At 39.2% G+C, this 19,973-nt stretch overlaps 1 protein-coding gene across 9 annotated transcripts in view; it reads right to left on the bottom strand.

The window, feature by feature from the left end:
- Klhl32 (kelch-like family member 32) overlaps nt 1-19,973 on the bottom strand; it is a 196,728-nt gene that overhangs the window by 42,721 nt on the left and 134,034 nt on the right. For 7 of the 9 annotated variants that reach the window (XM_005377793.1, XM_013510927.1, XM_013510928.1 and 4 more), the window contains one exon: nt 7,533-7,748. In XM_005377793.1, coding sequence (XP_005377850.1) covers nt 7,533-7,748 — 216 coding nt within the window. Of the gene's footprint in view, nt 1-7,532; nt 7,749-19,973 lie in introns of those variants that run through there. The other 2 variants (XM_013510932.1, XM_013510931.1) reach the window with 2 other exon arrangements.

Below are 19,973 nucleotides of genomic sequence, written 5' to 3'. Positions count from 1 at the left end.
GCTTATGCCACTGAGCTTTATCCCCGGCCCCATAGCCACTTTTCTGGGTGTGCTGAGTTCAAATGTTTATTTCTTGTCAACAAAGTTGTGAAGGCAGAGAGAAAGAAGCAATGTGCTAAGATGTCCGTATTCAACAATAAATCCTGAGGCTCCTCCAGATGTCTCTTTTGAACATAACTAATTTTAGAGCCTCTGCACAACTCCACAAAGAAGTTTAGATCATCTCCCTTAGCATATCTGGGCCGAGGGTTCGATATGGTCATCTAGCACGGCCACTGTGGCCACTCACTTGGCCTGATACTGCAAGACATGGGCCTACAAGTTCATTTGTAGCAGAAAGAGGCTAACATTTATCAATGTCAATAAATTAATATTTTCTCCCTTTCGCTTAAATCCCATATCTAAGTCATCACCTCACTGTCCATTTCTGCTGCATAAATTTCTAAATTTTCAATATACTGGGCATAAAATGAAGATGTAATGATTACTTTCATCCATTCCTTTCATCCAATTTCTAGGTCCAGATAAGAACAGCTGCCTGAAGATTTCCACAGTCTCTATCACTGCAACAGAAAAAGACACGCTGGGTTCTCTTTTACATTGATTTAAATCTCCTGGTAGGATTTTAAAATGATTCCCCCTTATCAGCTTTCGTTTCCTGCTTCACACTTCACCACCTTGTCCTCAGAAGGAATGAAAGATTGCTTCCGCCCTCTCCTAGAATTCTCTATCCTTCATCTTCCTTTATCCATCTAGAGCACTGATATTCTAGGCTCTGATCAAAAAGACCCTCAGTAACACTTTCTTGTGCTACTTTTATTGGGGTCATTTTTGCAGCTTCACCAAAGTTGCATAATAGGTAAAAATGAAAACTGGTAACATATTAAAAATGTCTATTGCCAACTCACTCACTATAGAGTAATACATAAAAACCTCTAGCTTAGAAGATGTATAAGGTACTCTGAAGTCCTGGGCTTTTACACATTTCCAGAGAACACAGGGAGCTTCACTGAGCCCTACACTGTGAAGTGGCTCAATCATGAAAGTTCCATGAGCTGCAGTTTTCCCAGTAAAGTTTGGGTAAAACTGGTCTCATCAACCTTGTCAAGGTTGAGAGGCTTGTAAAGAATTATTATTGCTGTTATTATTGATAGACTTCTGTGCCTAGGGTTGCTACCTCATATATAGCTTATGGTTGGGTTTTATTTTTAAATCCCTGATAACACAGGTAGCAGCTATATTACTGCAGGCCACCAATGCATAAGTAATATTTTCCAGTCATCTTTTTTCTTCTCACAGCAGCAACAACAAAAATATCAGTCTGGAAACAACATGAATCACAATGAAAATTAGAAGCAGAGAACATAAATATGTCATATCTCATAAATCACCTGGTTCTGTTGCGCTTGTTTTTTTAAAAAAGAAAAAGAAAAGAAACTATTAACTCATGGGAACAGCAGCACATGATACAAGTTGGGTCTCCTGTAATTTCTGATAATCACTGCCCCTCACAGCTACTTGACAACGCATAGCTGTAGTGCTGAGGATTAGCTGGAGCAAAGTCCCTCTGAAATGAATGTGCCATGTGTCTCACAAAGGCATACAGCCCAGGAAAACAACCGCAAAGCTACTCAGGATGAAGCCTCAGAGGGGAATTAGCCACATATACATGGGGGTGTGGCTAACTATAAACTCTGGCAGCTTCAAGCACCAATCCCTGAAATAGCATCACTCAGTGTCCAGCTGGAGGCCCTTAGAAGATAAAACACCCTCAGGGCAGCGCTATTTTGGGATGCAAAGGAGTCACTGTTTATACTCTTTACTAGTATCTAATAAGAAGGAAATGTAGATATTCTCGTCACATTTGTACAAAAGACTGTGTATAGCTGTAAGGAACGTTAGAAGTTACAGGAAGAAAACAGTGATAGTACAAATCTGATTAGCTTAATGTATGGTAAAGTTAAAAAAAATAGAATGAGAGATGAAGATTCTCTGAAAGTGTCTATCTGGAAAAAATATAATAAGGATGCTACAATGCATGTACAAAATAGAACTGAGGAAAAGCAAAACATGAGGGAAGATTACCATTTTGTTTGTGGACAAGAGTTCTTAGTCCATAATATTTTATTCCATTTCTAGTTGTCAAGTTCCACGTATTAAAAATGTGAACACTGTCCATAGAATTTTTTGATTACATAACCATCCAGTCCGATTTCTATGACTTGGACTATACCACGTGGATTGGCAAAGGTATGCAAAGCTATTTAGAGATTTAAATACACGAACAAGACCTCACAAGGACCAAGGCACTAAAGAAAAGGCAAAAGGACACTGGTGGTAAGGAAATGCCCAGACAGACATGTCACTTTCCACTGTCACATCATGTCACCTTTTCTCAAATTGGCAAAGAAATCATCACACTGTTTGGCACAAGTCAGTACCCACTTGGAGGGGATCAGGCATGGTGGCAAAGCAGCAAGCAGAAAATGCCACATCAGACTTCTGAAGAAGCAACGAAAGTAGAGTCCTGTTGGTCCTTTCCATTACTGACTGCTAGCACCCATCCTATAGTCGGCAGCAACACTCAGGAACCAGGTTCGGGCAGAGCAGGTGCAGGTAACTTCTTGGAGTGAATGAATGAGGCCCATGTCACAGAACACAGAATCAGCAAGATGGCGCAGGCATTGAGGCAGGCAGAGTGACCATTATCTCTCAATCTGCGGCCGCTATACCAGGTAAATGGAATGATCAAGCACTTCTTAACTTCTTTAAAGCCACAGGATTAATTTGAGGCATTTCTGTGTCATCATTCTTTAGTGAATTTAAAAGCTACAGACCAAAGCGGAAAGAACCGAAGAATTAGAAGACATGAATTTCATTGATAGCTTTATTATCTCAGTTTCCCCATTGGTGTGATTGGAGAAGAAAGGAAAAATAAATGCAGAAGCATTCTTGAAACTCTGATGTGATATGCAAATCGGAAGTATTACAATGGTATTATTTGACACATAACACCATTTGATTCTCTTGCTTCTCCAGGCCGAGAGGTACATGTGGGTCAAATTACCATCTAAGTGATAAAAGATGAAAGCTGAGTGTATCACTAGGTGTTCTCTAGCCTCCAGCAATAAAGAGAAAGTAGCTCTTTGTTTGGGTTTACCTTCTAGCTTTCCTTTTGAGGAAAAGGGTGAACTGTAATGGTAACAATATGTAATACAACAACCATTGTTAATTTCCTATCATCTTATTTTGAAATTCTGTATTGTTTTCATGTTGTTTTGTTTTTATCTTCGTTGTTATTTTGCTTTCTTTTCTCTTTAAGATAAAAAAAGCAAAACAAACTGTAATGTGGGTGATTTTGTGGTGTAGACAAAAGCTCCAGAGGAGCTGGTCAGAAAAACCATTGCAGTTGAGGTTGCTGACTGTGACTCACAGAGATAAAAAATGAGTATGTTATTAACAATATAATTTATGGAAGCAAATTTTCAGCAAAATACAAGGCAAAATCAGTCTTTAAAAAGCTAAACTCATCTTGTACACTACTGTTCCTAGAATAAATGCTACCTTATATAGGAATAACTGTCTATTTTATTATACATCTGATACATTTTCATCTGAAAACTCTACATTATTTTTTTATTTATTATTTATGGAATGCAAGAAAACAATATATAGCATCATACGATGCACATCCTATAGGCTCAGCCTCTGCCTTCGGGAGTATATAACCAAATACAAGTGTAAACAGGACTAGCCCACCATTGCAAAACAGATGATACGGCCCCTCTTTGCCATCCCTCAGTGGGACACTACTAGGGTAAAGCAGACTCTCTGCTCAGGTTTGTCCTTCTTTGACACACTTAAATTAACGTGAGCAACTGACTGTCCTTAGTATCCATTTAAGTCCAGGAAAAGTTAGGCTCAAAATATAATTAGGATGCACCCTCAATTCCAAAGTAAGGAAAGAAAAGCATTGATAAGATCTCAAGGTTAACAAAGAAAAGCTCTGTCCCTACAAATATAGTAAGTCCTCCTCACCAAAATTAGAAAACTGTAAATTAATAGTTAAAGGAAAATTAAAACAATCCCATATTCAGAAGTGAAAGTGAAGTAAATCTCTCTAATTCAATACTCAACGTTTTTGTAGAGCTTTATAGGGACCCAGTTTTCAACACTATGTTGAGGACATAAGAGGTACTTGAAAAATATTCGCTTTTATTTTCATAAGCCATCTTTGTCCATTAAAATAGCTTTCTGCTTCTGCTATTTCAGAGATAAACTAATAATTCACAGAAGTGCATTAATGACTTAAAACCAACCAATTGTATTAATGATTTTAAACTAAATGATTTTTTTTTTTTGAGACAGGGTCTCGCTATGCAATTCAGGCTGGCCTTGAGCTCACTTTGTAATCCAGGCTAGCCTTGAACTTGCAATGATCCTCCCACCTCAGCCACCCAAGTACTGGGATTACAGGAGTGTACCACCATGCCTGGCTAAACCAAATGATTTAAAACCACTGATTTAACACCAAACCATTAAGCCAGGGATATATCTCAGTGGTACAAGCACCTGCCTGGCAAGCACAAGGTCCCAAGTTCAATTCCTGATACTGAAAAATAAATAAATTAAATAAATAAAACCAAACCATTAAAATAGCTTTTTGTTTCTGCTATTTCAGAGATAAACTAATCATTCATAGAATTGCATTAATGATTTCAAACCAATGATCCTTCCTTCTTTGAATGAGGCCTGGGAGAGAAAAATGGAGTTAGCAAATTTGTCCTCTGCCGTCCACTCCATCCTGGCTTGGGCCACCTTAGTGGATCCTTAGGAAATGCTAATGGCAGAGTGCTATACCTTCTCCTAGGTTAGTTTATCTAACAATTTATGGTATAGTCAATCTTCTTTCTATAAACTGTACTCCCATGGAACAGGAATCTCATTGAAAACAGGTCTAGTATATGGGAGTGGTACTGAATTATTTAATTATCTCATTACAAGTTTTTTAAAAAGAGAAATTGTAATGTTTGGGGTTATTTATTTTAAACTATCTAATTGACAGATCAGGATTGTATATACTGAAGGTGTACAACATGGTGAATTGATATGTGTACACACTGTATAGTGATTATCACAGTCAAATTAATTAACATATTTAGTGCCACCCTGGTACCCCAGGGCTCGTGCATCTTATACCTGAATGTTTGGTACCCTTTCGCCATTATCTCCTCATTTCTCCCATCTCCTGCCCCGCTATGGCAGAACCTTGGCTCCATAGTCTAAAATTATAGGTTGAGTCCAACAGAAGATATTTAATAGGACCCTATTAAAATAAAGTTCAAAGTTACAGCTAAACTGAAAGCATATTAAAACTGGAGGAGATTGCTAGGCCACAAAGATGAGGCCCTCATGCACCATACTTCTTCTCTGGCAGATTTTATTCTCCTCTTTCTTTGAATCTGATAATATATTGTCTAGAACCCAAGAAATCACTAGCCTTCAAACATAAAGCTCAATTGTAGAGCTGCATTGAATTGAATGTGTTTCAAATTATTTTGAGACAGGGTCTCGCTAAGGCACTAAGGTGCCAAGGCTAGGCTGGAACTTGCGATCCCCTGCCTCAGACTCCCAGAGTGCTGGGATTACAGGCATGTACGACCAGACCCAACTAAAAAAATATTATTTTTTGAGAGAATAAAATGTTCGTATGCACCAGATATACGATTGTGACATAAGTCTCTATGTTACCTCTGAGTACAGCGTAAAGTTTATCAGCAGACTAAGTGGTTTCAGGTTATGGAAAAAAAATGTCTAGGAGGGACCAAGAATCCCTCTGTGAGAGAAGAGACAAGGTTTAAGAGGGTTATATGGAAAGCAAGAGCAGATATAAGACATGATCTTGGCAGATTTCATAGACTCACAGATCCGCAGAATGGTTACTGTAGCCTGTAGCCCATTTTATCAGGGAAAGGGACTGGGTAACAACCAGCAGGAAAAGATAAAAAAGAGTTTGTTCTGAAAGGATAATTTGAAGGTTCTTATGACAGGTCTTCAGAGCCAAACTGTGTGAAGTCTGGTGAAAAATGAAAATTAGACCTTTCACCAAAAAAGGTATTGTCTCAGATTACATTATCAGCACACAGCAGAGCAGCCACCTGGGTAAACGTGTGTGCGCGTTCACGGCGCTCTCACCTAAGTTACGGGTTGCACATATTAATCAAATAGCACCACTCCGCCATCTGCTTTTCCATTACCTGTCCTACTTTGTGCCAATTTCCTTCCTCCTCCCCAACACCCTTTGCTTCACTGTTCTTCTTTAAAACATGGGATGGGGATTTGTCAAAGTCAATGAGCACTTTATTACAGTGAGAACGTTCTGTAATGAACAATTCAGCAATTTAATGAGATTCTGTAGATCTGTCTCCAGCCTGTCCATCAAGTTTCACTTCTATAAAGCACCCTGACACTAATCCTCTGGCATACCCAATCTTCACCCTGGGCTGAATATTAGATTCTTCCATGGTATATTGCATTACTAGTATAACCTCAGCAAAAATGATGAACTTAACTATACTTGAGGCAATATAGCTGGTCTGATTTGATTTTCCCCTATTGAGTTGAGTATGAGGGAATTACTTATTTACTAAGATAAAGCACAAACAGTTTCTTATTGCCAGCTGAATGCCTAAATTGATAATACTTATGTGAGTCTTTTAATTCTTTCTTGAGGACCAGGTCCTTAGGAAAAGCTATTGCCTGCAGCAGAAGCCAGTTTTTAAAATTCTACATTATAACACTAGTATCCTTTAGAGAGGCAATTATGACAACTCCTAGGTGGACAATATAGAATTTCCTCAACACTCAGACATCTGTACCTTTCATGTGGATTGCTGGCAATGCCTTCAACCATGCTATAGTAAGAGAAAAATGCCACATGGAGGGGTAGCCACAAAACTCAATTCACTTAGAAAAAACTAAATGCAGAATCCACCCCAAGTCTTTCTTTTTCTACTGGGAAGTGAAGAAAATTTTGCAACTTTCCACTTTGAATTGACATCAGAGTAAACGCTGATAAATTATGCCATAAGGGGGAGGTGGATATCATTGCAACTCCTACCCAAATCACTCATCACTAGTATTTTCAACTTCTTCTTCAATACATCCCCTGACAAACTCGAGGAAAAAAAAGTCGAACCGAATATGCATAAATGTCACTGTAAAATCCATTTTTTTCTCATGCTGTTTTTGCGAAGGAACGCCATCCCTTCTCTTTTTCTGATGTGACCAGGTCAGAGCTTTGGGCAGGCACAGGTAGAGTGTGAGGAATCCCACCTGCTGTCTCCTGAGTTCAGTGGCACAGTCGGCTGAGGCCTTTTCAGCTGGTGTTTTCAAGTCACTTACCCATGAAGGGAGCAGGGCTTGTAAAACACCAACCACAGGTCAAATAATGCTACTGCTCCTCCATCCTTTAGCATCTAGTCATGTCAGCCTTTTTGGTGCCAACAGAGGACCTGGGCAGAGCCCCTTACCTGCCAGATCTGCTCTTCACTCAGCGACGTCAGCCGGTCACTCTTCAGGACCTCCTGCAGCAGGCAATAAGGAAGCGTCAGAACATCTTCTGGGCGGCTCTTCAGGAGTTCAGAGAGATGTTTCACTAAGAAATCGACCACTGCCTTCTCCAACAAAGTGAGGTTAAAGAGGTCAGCAAGTCTGTACAGATCCAAGTAATTAAAGCTATTTAATTCCTGGATGCAAAAAAAAAAAAAAAAAAAAAAAAAGGAAAATAAAACATCTCTCAGAAATCAATTCAAGAAGGAGCAGACAACAAAGTCAGATGAACTCACTAGGGTTTTCATGATAGGGTGGAAGAATGTGAGTGCTTTTTTTTTTTTTTTTTTTTTTTTTTTACAACGTCAGTTATAAGTGCCTGGGCAGAAAACTGCTGCTATTTTAGAATTCATAAAATTTCCTCACTTTACACCTCTTGAAGTCCATATATTTATAGACATTGCTAAAAGGGGACTTACTGAAAGAGCTCTCCGATTTCACTGGCTAAAATGTTACCTTGCAACCTTTTGGAAGTCTTTCACTAATGAGGGCCACTGGTTTCTCTACCCCTGCCATATTCGGCAGCTCTCTTTTTCTACTAAACGTACTATAAGGTCGGGTAAACCGGAACTCCTGAGTAACTGACAAAGTTATATGAAGACAGACTGAGTCTGCTTTTTTTTCTAAAACTTCAGACTAAGTCTGGCTTTAAGTAAAACAGCCCATCCTGACTTTGTGAAATTAAAACACAAATTTTCATATGTAAATGTTATGGTTTGTGTCTGGATGTCCCCCCAAAGCCTTGTGCAGTCACGGGGCCAGCTTTTAGAGTTTATGATTGATCCATGATCCAACGCTGGGAATATGGATGTGAATGCTACATCCGCCCTGGGGCGGATAGTTTGCATATGTAAGGGAGAGAAAGAGGCTGCTTGCTGCCATGCCTCCCTTTTGCTCTCACTGCTTTTGCCATCTCCCTGCCACCATAAACTGTTGCCCTCTGCCATGTGCCACCCTACCTTGGAGCCAGCTGAGTATAGACTGAAACCTCCCCAGACTGTGAGCTAAATAAACCCTTTCTTCTTTAATTTTGGTTGTCGGGTACTTTGTCTCAGTAACAAGAGAAAAGTAACCAAGACAGTAAAGTTTCGGGAAATAAGGAATTTTGGTGGGGAGGACGAGAAATTGAACTCAAGCCCTCATGCTTGCCAGGCAGGCACCTTGCCACTGAGCTATATCCCTGGAAAATAAGGACATCTGAGAAAAAAAGACTCCTGTCCTGAATATTCTTATATTAAACCCATCTAAAATGATTTATAATTATTCTTCTTTTTTTTTTTTTGTTAGCCTCAAGTGCTGATACCACCAGTGGCATTCTCTCTTGCCTTTTCAAATAATTTCTATAGCAATAGCTCCACTTGGCGGGATGTTACCTGTCTCCTAGGTTCTCAAACTCACAGCCAGGGCTCTGTAATAGTAATAATAGCAACAGAAATGTTGCCTACTTTAAGTGGAATGAGAATGGGCTGTGTCCTAGTTTCGCCTCATTTTTACCTTATAATTATTAATATATGAGCCACATATCACAACAACATGAGTACGGGATGCCACAAGATAGCTGTTTTACTCTATTGACCTGTTTAAGTAAATTCAAGCTATTTTCCCTAGTTATCTAAGAGTACCTAGCGATAGAGGAAGACAGGGAAAAGAAAAGAGCAAGATGTGATGTGTATTCATGAGGTTTTAAACAAGAAGATTCTAGGGGCTGGGAATCTAGCTCAGCGGCACAAGCACCTGCCTGGCAAGCATGAGGTCCTGAGTTCAATTCCTGGTGCCAAAAACAACAACAACAACAACAACAACAACAAAAGAGAATATTCTAAATCTGTGGTGTTCCATATGGTAGCCTCCAGCCATGGGTGGCCATTGTGCATTTGAACTATGGCTATTCAAAATGAAATGTGCTATAAATATAAAATACACATCAAGTGAAAAGAGTAAGAAAAATAAAATGAAAACTATCTCAATTTTTATATGAATCACACATTTAAATGATATTATTCTGGTTTTATTGAGTTAAATTTATTATTATTTATTTCACCGTTTTATTTTTTAAGGAAACTACCAAAAATTTTTTAACTACATGTATAGCTTCCATTATACTTCTGTTGGACAGTGAGTACTGTTCTAAATAATAAAATATATAACAAAAAATTCTAAATACAACTCATTGTATCAGCAGCAGTATCACTATAGCTGTATGATTATAATTTTCTATTTTTTTTTTTTTTTTTTTGGTTTGTTTTTTTTGGTTTTTCTCCGGTACCAGGAACCAAACTCACGACCTTGCACTTGCCAGGCAGGCGCTTTGCCGCTGAGCTAAATCCCCAGCCCATAATTTTCTATTTTGGATTTTAGATCTTTTGGTGGGAGATGACACTCTAATTATATTCCTAATTATATTCTAATTATATTCCTAAATATAGTCAAGATGTAAGACTTCAGAAACCAGCCCTAAGATTCTGGTCCTTAGTAGCTGTTTTTGCTAAAATGACTAAAAAAGTAATAAATGCTTATCATAAAATGAAGTTTATCACAGATAAACACTAAAATACATTACCACTGGAACATGCAGGGGTCTACTCACAGGTTCTCAGTTAAGATAGCTTGGCTTATCATTCAGCAGATTTTATCACAGGAATACAAAAGGTGACTCCAACACTAATGTCACAAGTAATGTTTAAATTTGTTCTTCAAATCTTCTTAGGATTTTAAACTCTACCACAGGAGGAAAAAATGACTAATTCTTCACACGGAGCTTCCACTGTGTACTCCAGGACCACCTCCTTGGGATGAGTATTTCATTTCTGGTAAATACATCTATGAAGCAAGTTTAACAGCTTCAGGGCCCTGAATACTTCTTTGGTACACCACTAAGTCATTCTGCAATCCCCCAGAAACCTGATGGGGAGCCAGCGCCTTGGGACTGTTGTGGAGATTGTTCAAGGGGTTCCCAGGGTTCTGACCCAGTACGCAATGCCTGGGCCACAGAGGTGACAGCAAGCAGGCACAAAACCTCCAAGCTCTGCAAAGCGAAAGGTGTTGAGCAAGGAGCAAGGGGAAAATATTTTTCCCCACCTGTTCTGCTGCCAAAGGGGCACATATAAGCACAAAAATGGAGTGAACTGTATAGTAGTAATTAAATTTTATTGGGCTTCTTTATGTAGAGATACTGGGTCTCTTCCAATTATAAGTTTACAATTTAAAAGCATTTCAGAATAATAGAGAACCAAAATTACTTAAATGGGGGATTTACTATGTTCCTTTTCCAGATTATTCTTTACAATCTTCCAAGTCCTTTGCATTTTCTCAGGATATCATTTCTGCAACCCCAAGTCTACCCTAAGGAAGCACGTGAGCTGAGAACCGAGAAGGCGCAGTGACTCTACGCCCGAGGCGACGTGAATAGCAATGAGGAAGGAACTGACACTTGTTTATGTTGAAAGAAACATAGTTATAAGGTAAGAATGCTCCCAACCTATCCTTTTTCATTTCCCCATTTTCCTGCTTAAAAGCACAGAGTTCCCCAAAATCCAGTTCTTTCTGGGTATGTCAGAAGTCCCAGTCCCCTTGTCTACACAGTGTGTACCTCAACAGTCAAGCTGTACAAACTGGGGAGCTGAGGGGAAGAGAGTACTGGCCCTCTTGCGGCCCTGAGGCCATGGCACATGCTCCTCCGTTGAGGCAGAAGGGCTCTGTGAGCTTTAAGCAAAATCATCATTATTTTGTCCTTTCAGTTAAGGCCACATGTAAACAAAATAAGCACTGATAAAGCTACTTTTAAGGATTTCCATTAATGTGATGGGAGTAGGAGCAAAATTGCAATAAATGCCCACAATATTGTGGGATGAGGAAAAAAATATTGCTGTTTTGTTAAAGAGTGCCATTATGTTTCTGGTTATAAAAAGTAATAAATGTTCATTTCATAAAATTCGGGACATACAAAGTATGGAAAAGAAAACAAAAATCATTCATAATTTTACCATGCAGAGATAATCACTGTTAATGTTTTTGTGAATATACTTCTAGACTTTAAAAGAAGAAGTCTTTTTTATGTCAAAGAAAGAAAGAATAATTGTGCTCCAGGCAGAACAAACCAGCAGGCACTCAACGGCAGCACAGGCTGATAGTAAAGAGCAAGACCTACGGAATCGGGGAGACCTGGTCAAATCCAGCTCTGACACTTACTGTTGACACAAATGTTGAACCACTGGACCTCATTATTCACTGCTTACAAAATGGAAAAGCCAACCAACTCCTAAAGTCGTCCTGGGGCTAAACGTGCGAAGAACTTCCATAGCATTTTGCCACACGGAACGTATACAGCAGATTTCATTAGAAGGGAACAAGAACAGTAAAGTTTATTTCACAGCTGTTTGCTATCCATAAACCACGATTCATCACTGGTGCCAGGAGACCAACATATATGTGCTCTCTCTAGATATCCAAGTCCTACACAAGGTGCTCCACTGAGTCAGGGAAAAAAGGTGGCCAAAGCAAAAACCGTACAATTTAGTTATAAATTAACTGCTTGTCAATGCTTCCCACATCTGTATTGCTAACTCGAGCCTTTCATCTAAATGCTGAATTCAGTTTCCCAACTGTAAGAGGATATCTTTCGCATATCCCCACAGCCACACTTACCTCATCATGTCCAGAGTGAAGGTGCTTTATGTGAATCTGCATTTCCTATATCCTGTCTCTCTCAGAGCATGACCACACCTAGCCATTCACATCTGAACTCCAAAGCTGGTGCATATAATTCTCTTGTATCTAGTCAATCACCCGGTCCTGTCTGTCTGTCCTCCCTCCTTACCATTTATTTCTTTTGTCCCTCAATAACTCTTTTATAGACTCTGTGCAACTGTGTCATAAGTTACCATTTCTTCCCCCAGTATCAGATTTTCAATTCTCTCTTTTTTAGAGTGGATTGTCTGTTTACAAATAGGTTCCTATGTGCTTACAAGACAGAATCAAAATTCCTGACACTGCGTACCCTTCCATGATGCTGTTGATGTGCTACAACCTTGCCCACTCCAGGCTGTCTCTTGCTATGACAACCACCTACACATTCACATCAGGTATTCGAATGAGCAGAAACTGGAAATACCTAGCAAGCAAAATAGGCAAGCCCCAAGCCTTGAGGTATGGACAAGTCTCCTGGAACAGGAAACCAAAATGATAACAATTTTAAAAAACTTAGAGAGAAATGAAAACTTATAACTGATGTAAAGATTACAAAGGGTAGATATATGAGTCTCTGGGCACACAAAATAGGGGATTTGACCCAGCAGGAAAGTTACTAATGGCTTAACTGAGAAGCTATGCAGAACCCAAAACAGAAGAGCAGATATTAATTTGGTAAACGTCAGGGTGGGTATGTATAACAGTATTTTCTTTTTCCTTCTGTATTTTTGATGCTTTATCACCTGAGATCGCATTGACTTGGAAGACACTACTACTCCCAGGGATGACAATTCCTGGAAATAACAAACAGCTTTCACAGGCAAACTAGCCACCAGAAACAATATTCTGAACCATTTCCTCAATCTGGCTCCTACCCTTCAGGAGACACTATTCCTGTCCTTGTAATCCCAGGCCTAAAAACCAGACAACCAGAGAGAGCGTCTCTATGACAAGCCCATGGAAACTATTCACACTGGTCTGTCACAAGGCTGCTTCTCCTGCCTCTCCCCTTCCATACTGGAGAAACCACAGAAAAGGCTCTTGTTCGTTTTTCTCCCTCATTCCCTGTGACTCCTGACAAACCTTAGGGCTTAGCCACAAGGCCTGCATGGTGTGGCACGTCCCCTCTTCCTGGGAACTGAAACAAGCTATCTCATAAATACCAATTGTCTCCTGGTCTGTTGGCTTCATCATATCTGAATAACAAAGCCTACATTTTAAAACAAAATGGTAGCGACACTGCAGGAAGACCGTTCTGCACAGGAGCTGCACGAGCAACATTCCTATGAATGAGGACCCGTGTTTCCACGATTCTGTCTGATCATCTCATCTAGTCATCCCCCTTTCTCTCTCTCTGTCACCCGCTTCATTACCCTACTTTATCTGCTTTCAGCATTCATCACCGTCTGTAATTATCTTCTGCATATGTGTATTTGTTTATAATGCCTGCCTTCCTCCCGCCCCCAGTAAGTTAGTTCTACAGGAGAAAGGATCTGTCTGCTTTGTTGACTGGTACATGTATTCCTAAGGCCTAGAGCAGGGCTGGGTACTTGGTAAGAGCTGAAGTCACACTTGCTGAGTGAATGAACCCATTGCATCCTTTCTTTGGCTCAGGTCAAATTGATATCTCCTTTGCGCATACATCTTACATTCCACAGATTTCTAGCAAGTACTTGAAGCACCCTTTGACTACAGATCATGTCTTCTTCCAAATCTAAGCTCTTTGGTAGGACGGACTAGGTATCACTCTTTCTGTGTCCTTGGACTCTAGAAGGGAACAGATGTCAGTACATGTGTGTTTGATGAAAGAGTGTCCAGGAGATTTTTGTGTGTATTTGTAATTAAGCAAAACCAAAACTTTCCATGTCTTTCCAACATGTCCATTCAGTTTTGAATCTGGTATAAACTGAACCATTTTTTGTATTTCATTGGCTTCCTTCATCTTCCCTTTTTTCTTTCTTTGCAAAGCCTGTGGGCATCCAGTTTTCCAAGAAGGAAAACTGATAATAATGAGGAGAGTTGAAAGTGTTTAATGGACAAGTACACCATAATCATTCAGTTGTTTTGAATGGAAATTATAACCCAGCAAGAAAAAACCCTTTTTAGTAAGAGAAAGTCTTTCTCTTTTCTTTCTTAAAAAGGTTTCATTTCTGTCACACTGCTTCCCAGTTTAAATTTAGTTTCTATTCAGAATTATGGTGCATACACTGTTGCTCTGAATATTTTAAAATAATATTTATTTTCCCTTGGTTTAAGGCTATTTGGCTCCTTTTCTTTCTATTTGTTTCTTAGTATGTGAATGACAAGATAAATAAAAGAAGAATCATAAAATGTATCACCTATACTCTACCAGCTATAAAATAAACACCCATTTTCCAAGTCCAATAATTCTTAAACCTTATGTATATATCCCCCAAATTCATTCCTTTATTGTCTATTCACCGAATGAGATCCTTCAATAAATTATCACCCAGATTAATGAATGAATATGGTAAGAAAAATAAAAGAAGGTAAATACTGTCTCATTTGGGGTTATATTCAAATATAATTACATTTTCAAAGCAGATGATCATGTAGTTAAGATGGGAGGGAGGAAGTAGGGCTAAGAATGGACCTTGTGACCCTTCTCTTACTTTTCGCAAACTAGGAACAGCTGCAAGAAAATGACAGGTCTCAGCCTTTGTGACATCCCTCCATGGGTCTTAAATTTAACAGAGCAACTGACTATCACTTAATAAGGTGTCAAATGAGCTAAGTTCATACGATGACTTTGTTTTATAACTTAAAGTAGCTTTAAACCTACCCCTGAAATAATGTCCTCTACATTCCCTTGCATTCTACTATGCATTTTTGGATGGCAGCCTCCGAGCTGGGGTCTGCATATTCACTGTCCACAATCCACATCATAGCTCATGTGTCCTGTGTGTCAACAGTGATTCAGGCTGACAGTCAATGATCTATGTTTCTGAAATGCAGTCTGTCTTAACTTTTGGCTAGACCCATGGCTCTGTGGCCTGTCAGTAACTCCTTGCCCACCCAGCACTGCAGTTTAATCATGCCCCTGCCATAGGAATTATAGAGAACACAGGAAGTATCTGTCAGCATGTGATTGTATCTGCTGTAGTTTTTTCCCAATATCTGCACCACAGCACGCTGCTGCAAATCTAAGAGTCCTTGTTAAAGTGCCAAGATTCAGATATCTGATGGAGATGCTTTGACTTAATACTAAGAATACCTGTGCAAAACACAGCCTTAATAACAGCTATTTTTCTTGTTGCCTCATCTAGTTCTGAGAATGTCACTGACTTTTGAAAGAAAAATAAGCATCAACAACATGTACTATCAGTGTGGAAAACTATGACTTAGGTTGAAGATAATAATACACGTCTCTCAAGGTTAAAATAAGAGCAATACCACTTTGATTTCTGAAATATGTGCCTCAAAGATGACCACACCGAATACGCCTTTAGATTTTTGGGGGTAATAACATTTCAAAAGATGTGACTATTTTAACAATGCTATGTGTCAGCAATATAATTATGACCTTTCATTTCTGATTATGGATGACCTTCACTTAGGCATTGCTACCCCATTATCCCATATCAATGTTTTCCTACAGATAAAGATTACCAGGAGACCTGGTAGTTTCTATGCCCATCATGGAACAACATGAAACTTGAAGTTCTAAAATAACATTGACATGACATCACATTTTGAGGACTTCTCTTGAGGAAAGGTAGGTCACTCTTGCTATGAAATCAGGAAATCTTCCTTCAAAAATCATTCTAAAAACTATTCCAAAAATCCCTGTTCTGTGTAAAAACCAGTATAGCTTGAATTTAGCAATATTAACTCAAAGTGAGATTAAAACACCATCAGCTGCCTATTGGGATCAAGTTCCAAAAAAGATATGGTAAGTAACTAGAGTACTTTGTTACTGACTGAATTTTAATGTCTCCCATTTTGTCTCCTATCACATACCAAATGACATCACTAGTTTATCTACCAACTATTAAAAATGTTCCATCAATAAATTACTCATCAATAAATTATTTATGCTTACTGATTTATGATGGCATTGCCTATTGATAAATCCATCATAACTTGAAAACGTATTTATACCTAACCTACCAGCAACACATTACCCTGTAGAGTACCAGTTGTTCTCCCCTGTGGCTGCACAGCTGACTGGGAGCTGTGGTTTTCTGGTGCTGTCCAGCATACTAAGGAATATTCTACGGCTAGCCCACAGAAAAGACCAAATATGAAGTATGGCTTCCACTGAATGTATACCACTTCTACACCTCTGTAAAGTTGAAAAATGATGTTAGCCATCAGTTGGGAGCCATCTGCCGTCAAAAAAAAAAAATAGGTTTTGCATCTTAGGATTAATGGATCCTGTAAAGCACTACTCATAATGCCTTTCTCAGAGATTTTAATTGAAAAATATTTGTTAGGTAATGAATAAAAAAATACCAAGTTGTGAGGCATATCTATGACTTCACATGGAAAATGGAAATGACAGCTCAGTTATACAGATGACTTTACAACTAGGCAAAATGATCACATCTCCCAAAGTTTACTGAGAAAGAGGCTCTGAAAGTATTTGATCTGAGCTTAGGAACTTCCCTCATGATGCTATCTAGGAATAAGGATTTTCCAAACAGTTGGTAGATATGGTAGAATGCCCACTTGTGGGCCTGGTACATGAGGACTGGCTTCTACAGTGAATCTTGGGTCTTCTGATTTCTCTGTATTAGATTTTTCCCTTCCCACAGCCTTGCTTCTCTGGGTGTTCAGTGATGATTAGAAAAATCTATTGTCTAGATGATAGGAAAGGGAAAGAAGTTGCTCAAAGGAAGGGATGACTGGGATGAGGGGAAGAAGAAAAAAGAAATAAGGAAGGCAAAATTATATATATATATATGGGATAACTGTACTGCTGATGTCTGATGGTATACTGAAAGGAACAGTTAATGCTTAAAACTTATGTTCTGACCAATTTTGCATGTTTATATCTGGTAATCTGAGCAACTGATTTGAAGGCAACAATATGCAATGGAGCTACCACGGTGAAATCCTACCATCTTGTCTAGTGAAACTCTATACTATCTCTAATGTTTTATCTAATAATTATTTTCTTATTCTCTTTAATGGTTTGATACATCTGGTATTCTGAGCAATGTAGTTGAAGATAACAATATGTAATATAACAACCACTATTAATTCATATCATTTTTTCTTGAAACCCTGTATCACTTTAAATGTTCTTGCTTTGGTTTGTTTATGTTTGTGATGCTGGTATGCTGCTATTGTTCTTTTTTTTTTCTCATGTACTACTCTCTTTAAAATAAAATTTTAAAAAAGAAAAATCTACTGTCTATACTGTTTGCCAAAATATTTCAAACATTTCCAAGTGGAATTGTACTGTCTCACAATTTCCTTACATCACACAGAGTCCTTTGTCACCAAAGGGTATTATTTATGAAACATTTAATTAATTCAACAGCCTAAAAGGCTTAAAAGAAAAAGGAATGCTATAATATACATATTCTTCTCCTCCTGAAGATAATCTAGATCAGATGCCATTTCCTAGGACAGGTAGATCACTCCAGCATGAAGGACTGCTCCCTCTTCTGACTTTTAATAGCATTAGCTGGTGTATCAGGTGTTTTACCCTTTTCTCCTTAGCTGTGCATAAGGATTCCTTAGCTCTTTCTTTCTGTCTTCAAAAGCACCTACTTGGTCAGTGTTGACTGATGCAAAATGGTGTCTTAGTTATTTTTCTCTCATTGCTGAGACAAATTACCTGACACTCAAAGTTGAAGGGGGAAAGGTTTATTTAGCTCACAATTTGTAGAAGTTTCAGTCTGTAATCAATTGGCTCCAAGGCAGGGTGGTTTGCTTGAGGGGTATTGCTGAGGAGAACCAGTTCATGGCAAGCAGAAGGCATCAACAGCAAGCAAGCAAGGGGGAAGACAAACCTATTTCTGTCCCTTATACTGTATCCAGGCTACCAGGATTAGGGTGGTGCCAAACCAATCAGTGAATTGATTTAGTAATTGCTCACCCTTAATTCTAGCACTCTTAATTCTAGCATTGCGCTATGAATCAATCATAAACTCTAGATCAGTCACTTCTGGAAAAGCCCACGCCACATAACTGCATGAGGCTTTAGGGGAACATCTAGATATAAGCCACAATATTCCTCCCAACACCCCCCCCGCAAAGACTCACACACATCCCTTTATGCAAAAGGCATTTAGTCCACCTCTAAGAGTTGCCATAGTCCTAACAGTTTCAGTGCTGCTGAAAAGTCCAAGTCTTAAGTCTCCTCTGAGATTTAACGCAAACTCTTAGCTGCAAGCCCTATAAAAATGAAAAGAATTTAAACACTTCCAACAGTCAATGGTACAAGATAGACACGTCCATTGAAAATGTTACAAACAAGGGGATACAAAGAAATGGTACCAAAGCAAATCCAAAGTTCAGCAGAGCAAACATTAAGTCCTGTAGTTCCGTATGCAGCATCTGAAGCAAACTGTAGCAAAACATGAACTCCAAAGGGCTTGGGTGGCTCTTCCCCTACATCACTTCCAGTAGTGGTAGCCTCCATGGTTTCTCTCTTGAGCTGGCTCTGCTCCCTCCTTGCAGTTTTCCTCAGATGGTCCACATTCCTGGCTTTTCCAAATTTCTGTGGTCTCCACTGAACCAGGTTCACACTCACAGCTTGACACACTGCCCTTTCAGTGGCACACTGTCTGGCTTCTTAGGTCTTCTTCTGAAACCTGGGTGGAAGCCTTCCTCACCCCACAACTCTTACATTGTGCATATACCTAAAGCCAGTGCCTTGTGGATGATACCAACGTCTACCAACTGGAGCAGTAACCAGGCTTCCTTTTCTCTTGGTTTTAGGGGTCCAGTGCCTCTGAAACAAATCCTGAGAAACAACTTCCCTAGGCTGCTGCCATTCTGGAATATGGTGCTCTGGGGTGCTCTTGTGAAAGCAGAGTCTTTCACCTTTGGAACGCAAAGGCTGCAGTGGCAAGAGTCCACTGTTGGTTCTTATGATGTCTTCAAGCCATATTTTCTGTTGTCTTCTTCTGAAATACTTAGCTTTTTCTTGCTAGTCTTTTCAGTGACCAGTTTATCCTCTGGTCCATTTTGTAGGCTGCAACTTTACTGGAGCTTCCTTTCCGGCCAAACTCACAATGTTTTGCATCATCCTGGGGGCTCTTTGCTCTTGATTCTCAATATAAATCTGGCTAAAAGCCCCTAACAGTAACCATGCCACTGCCTCCACATCAGACTGTCTTGAAATTTCTTCTGCAAGATTAATACTTTGTTTGCCACCTTTAATCTTAGTCTCAGGCAAAGTCTTTGGACACAAGTGAAATGCAGACAAACTTTCTGCCAAGGTATAACACACATTGTTTGGAATCCAACAGTCAATGAAATGCTTATTCCCAGTTGAAACTTCCCAAGCTTGGTCTTTTCCAGCAGGATTTCTATCAGCCTTCAGGTCTTCTGAGCTTTGACCAGAATCTCTCATGAAATACAGTGTAAGGCATTCCAGTTCTACTTTTCAGTTGGCATCTCCAAACCTTTCCAAACTTCTCCCACAAGCCAGTCCCAAAGGCTCCAAATCAAGTTTAGGTAGTCACAGCAATAACCAC

The sequence above is a fragment of the Chinchilla lanigera genome, unplaced genomic scaffold (genome assembly GCF_000276665.1).
Source record: "Chinchilla lanigera isolate Chin_1 unplaced genomic scaffold, ChiLan1.0 scaffold00010, whole genome shotgun sequence".
In the NCBI taxonomy this organism is placed as follows: domain Eukaryota; kingdom Metazoa; phylum Chordata; class Mammalia; order Rodentia; family Chinchillidae; genus Chinchilla; species Chinchilla lanigera.
Note: the sequence above shows the minus strand (reverse complement) of the source record. Positions and strands in the feature narration are given on the sequence as shown.